Raw genomic sequence first — 2732 nt, 5'->3', positions numbered from 1 at the left:
TTTTTTTATAGTGTGATTTTTGTTCAAAGAAACTGCTAGAATTAAATTCTCCCTAGCTAACAGAAATTTAACCAGTTAGATATGCCCCTCAGACCCTGCCATTTTGCTATTTTTATAAATAAATGCATATGTTGTCTGGTTTGCTGCGATGATCGGATGATTGGGTATTTTTGGAGATGGTGGAGAGGGATGTGGTGTGGTGGCTATGTTGCTGATAGATGGGGGTTTCATTTGAATATTATTTATTTATTTATTTTGTGAAGTTGGGTTTTCAATCTGAATTAAAAAATAAAATAAAATCTAACAAAATACTATTTTTTTTTTTTTTTTTTTTTAATTTTTTTTTTTATAAAGTGGAGAACAATTTTTTTTTTTTTTTGAAAAAAATGACTCTGCTTTCATTCATTGAAAAAATAAACGACCTATTGTTTAAGGTTTAGGGACAACACACTCCCTAACAAGAAGATTATAAATTAAAGGAGGAGGATCCTCAAACCAAACAACATTGCAGCACTTAACCGCACCCTCCTTCGCTAGACAGTGTGCTACTCCATTTTCCTCCCGAGGACAGTGCACAATGGTAGATGATCTTAGAGACCCTAGTAACTGCTGGACAGCTTCCACAAAATGCCCATTTCTTTGAAGGTGAGGGGGAGGCTTGGTGAGATCTCGAACAGCCTGAAGAGAATCCCCTTCAAACACAACATCAGACCAACCCCCTACTATTCCAAAATTAATTGCATGAAGAGCAGACATAGTTTCCACTATTTTTGGATCCACTGTAATCCTTTGGAAAGAGCATTTAGCTCCCAGAAAATTCCCCATCCAGTCCCTAGCAACACAACCAAAGCCAATATTGATTACAGATAATACTCTAGCAGGGTATGAAACTATGCATTCCATGCAAACTAGCATGTGGAGTAAGGTGGGATTTATGGGGATCAAGTTGGATATGAGTAAGGCGTATGATCGTGTGGAGTATAATTTTTTAGAAGCTGCTATGAGAAGGCTCGGTTTTTCTGAGCAATGGATAAATTGGATTATGGTGTGTACCCGCTCGGTCTCTTACTTAGTTCTGCTTAATGGGACTCCGGTTGGGAAATCTTACCCTCCAAGGGCATTAGGCAAGGGGATTCTATTTCCCCTTACCTGTTCCTGATCTGCGCAGAGGCCCTAAGTTCCTTACTCCATCATGCTGAAATTAATGGGGTCATCTTTGGGGTCCCTACCTCTAGGAGAGGTCCAAAACTTAGTTACTTATTCTTTGCTGATGATAGTCTTATCTTTTGTAAGGCTAACCAGGTGGAGTGGCGTAGGGTTTTGAGGATTATTGGTGTCTATGAAGCTAGCTTAGGGCAGAAGCTGAATATGCAGAAGACCTCTCTCTGTTCTTTAGTCGCAACACAAGCCAAGATAGAAGACAAGAGATTCTCAACCTTTCAGGCATGTCAGAAGCAACTCGCGTTGACAGTTATCTTGGCTTACCAGTTATGGTTGGTAGGTCCAAAATGCAATCCTTCTCAAGTATAAAAGATCGAGTTTGGAAGAAGTTGAATAGTTGGAAGGTTAAGTTTTTATCACAGGCAGGGAAATAAATTCTGTTGAAAGCCGTGGTCCAAGCAATCCCGACTTTTAGCATGAGTGTTTTTCTACTTCCTGTCACCCTTTGCCAAGAATTGAACCGTATGATGCAGAAATTTTGGTGGGGACACATGGCTAATGATTCAAAAATTCATTGGATGAGTTGGGAGAGGATGGGGTTCTCAAAATCTAAGGGGGGTCTCGGGTTTAGGGACTTGACCTTATTCAACAAGGCACTATTGGCTAAACAAGGTTGGAGATTGGTTCAAAATCCAGACTCGTTGACTGCAAGGATTTTAAAAGCCAAATACTACCCTAACTCCTCATTCTTGGATTCTTCCCTAGGGTCAAAGCCTTCCTTTGCATGGCGCAGTATATTTTCAGCAAAGGATCACTTAACTCAGGGTTTGGTTTGGAGAGTGGGAGATGGGCTTAATATTAAAATCTGGGGGGATAGGTGGTTGCCAACGCCGATATCCTTTGCGGTCCAGTCCCCTTCCAGTGTTCTTGCTGCTAATTCCTCGGTGGCTGCCTTGCTAGATAGAGATTGTGGGTGATGGAATGTGGAGCTGATCAGGTCTGTGTTCTCCAAAGAAGAAGCTGATGTCATTATCAATATTCCGATTTGCCCTTCTTTTCCTCCTGATCGACTGGTCTGGAGAAGTACCTCAAATGGTATTTGATGAGTGCCAAATATTGTGTATTTGGACCCATTGATTTACATTAGTTAGACCTTTATCCTTATTATTTTCTGATGCTTTGGTTAGTTTTTGTGTTTTTATGTTTTTATGTTTTGTAGGTCAATAAGTGAGGAATGGCAAAATTCATGTGGAATTGCTTGAAAAATTTGAAAGTTCTGAAGAACTCGATCGATCGAACGAATATTAATCGATCGATCGAAATTTCCCAGAACTTACTTTTGCAGAAGCGTGCCAGAACACCCAATCAGGAGCTTCTCCATGACAAAAAGTAGTTCTCCCTCTGATTTTCGCAGCAGAACACGCTAGTTTCGTGTTTTTGGTTGTCTCTAGCAAGAGAGGAACCCTAGAGGGGGCTAGAGGAGTCATTTTACACCGGTTTCTAGCCCTAATTTCCTTCTATAAAAGCCATAGCCATGCCTCCTTGTTTGAGAGTTCAGAGAACAGTAGCTA

At 40.5% G+C, this 2732-nt stretch overlaps 1 protein-coding gene across 1 annotated transcript; it reads right to left on the bottom strand.

Moving 5' to 3' along the window:
- Positions 1-429: 429 nt before the first annotated feature.
- On the bottom strand, positions 430-903 carry LOC133876699 (uncharacterized). Its single transcript, XM_062314955.1, has one exon. The coding sequence runs from the start codon at positions 901-903 to the stop codon at positions 430-432; it is 474 nt and encodes a 157-aa protein (XP_062170939.1).
- Between the last annotated feature and the right edge of the window lie 1829 nt (positions 904-2732).

The sequence above is a fragment of the Alnus glutinosa genome, chromosome 9, assembly GCF_958979055.1.
Source record: "Alnus glutinosa chromosome 9, dhAlnGlut1.1, whole genome shotgun sequence".
Lineage (NCBI taxonomy): Eukaryota > Viridiplantae > Streptophyta > Magnoliopsida > Fagales > Betulaceae > Alnus > Alnus glutinosa.
This window is presented reverse-complemented; position numbering and strand designations above follow the sequence as displayed.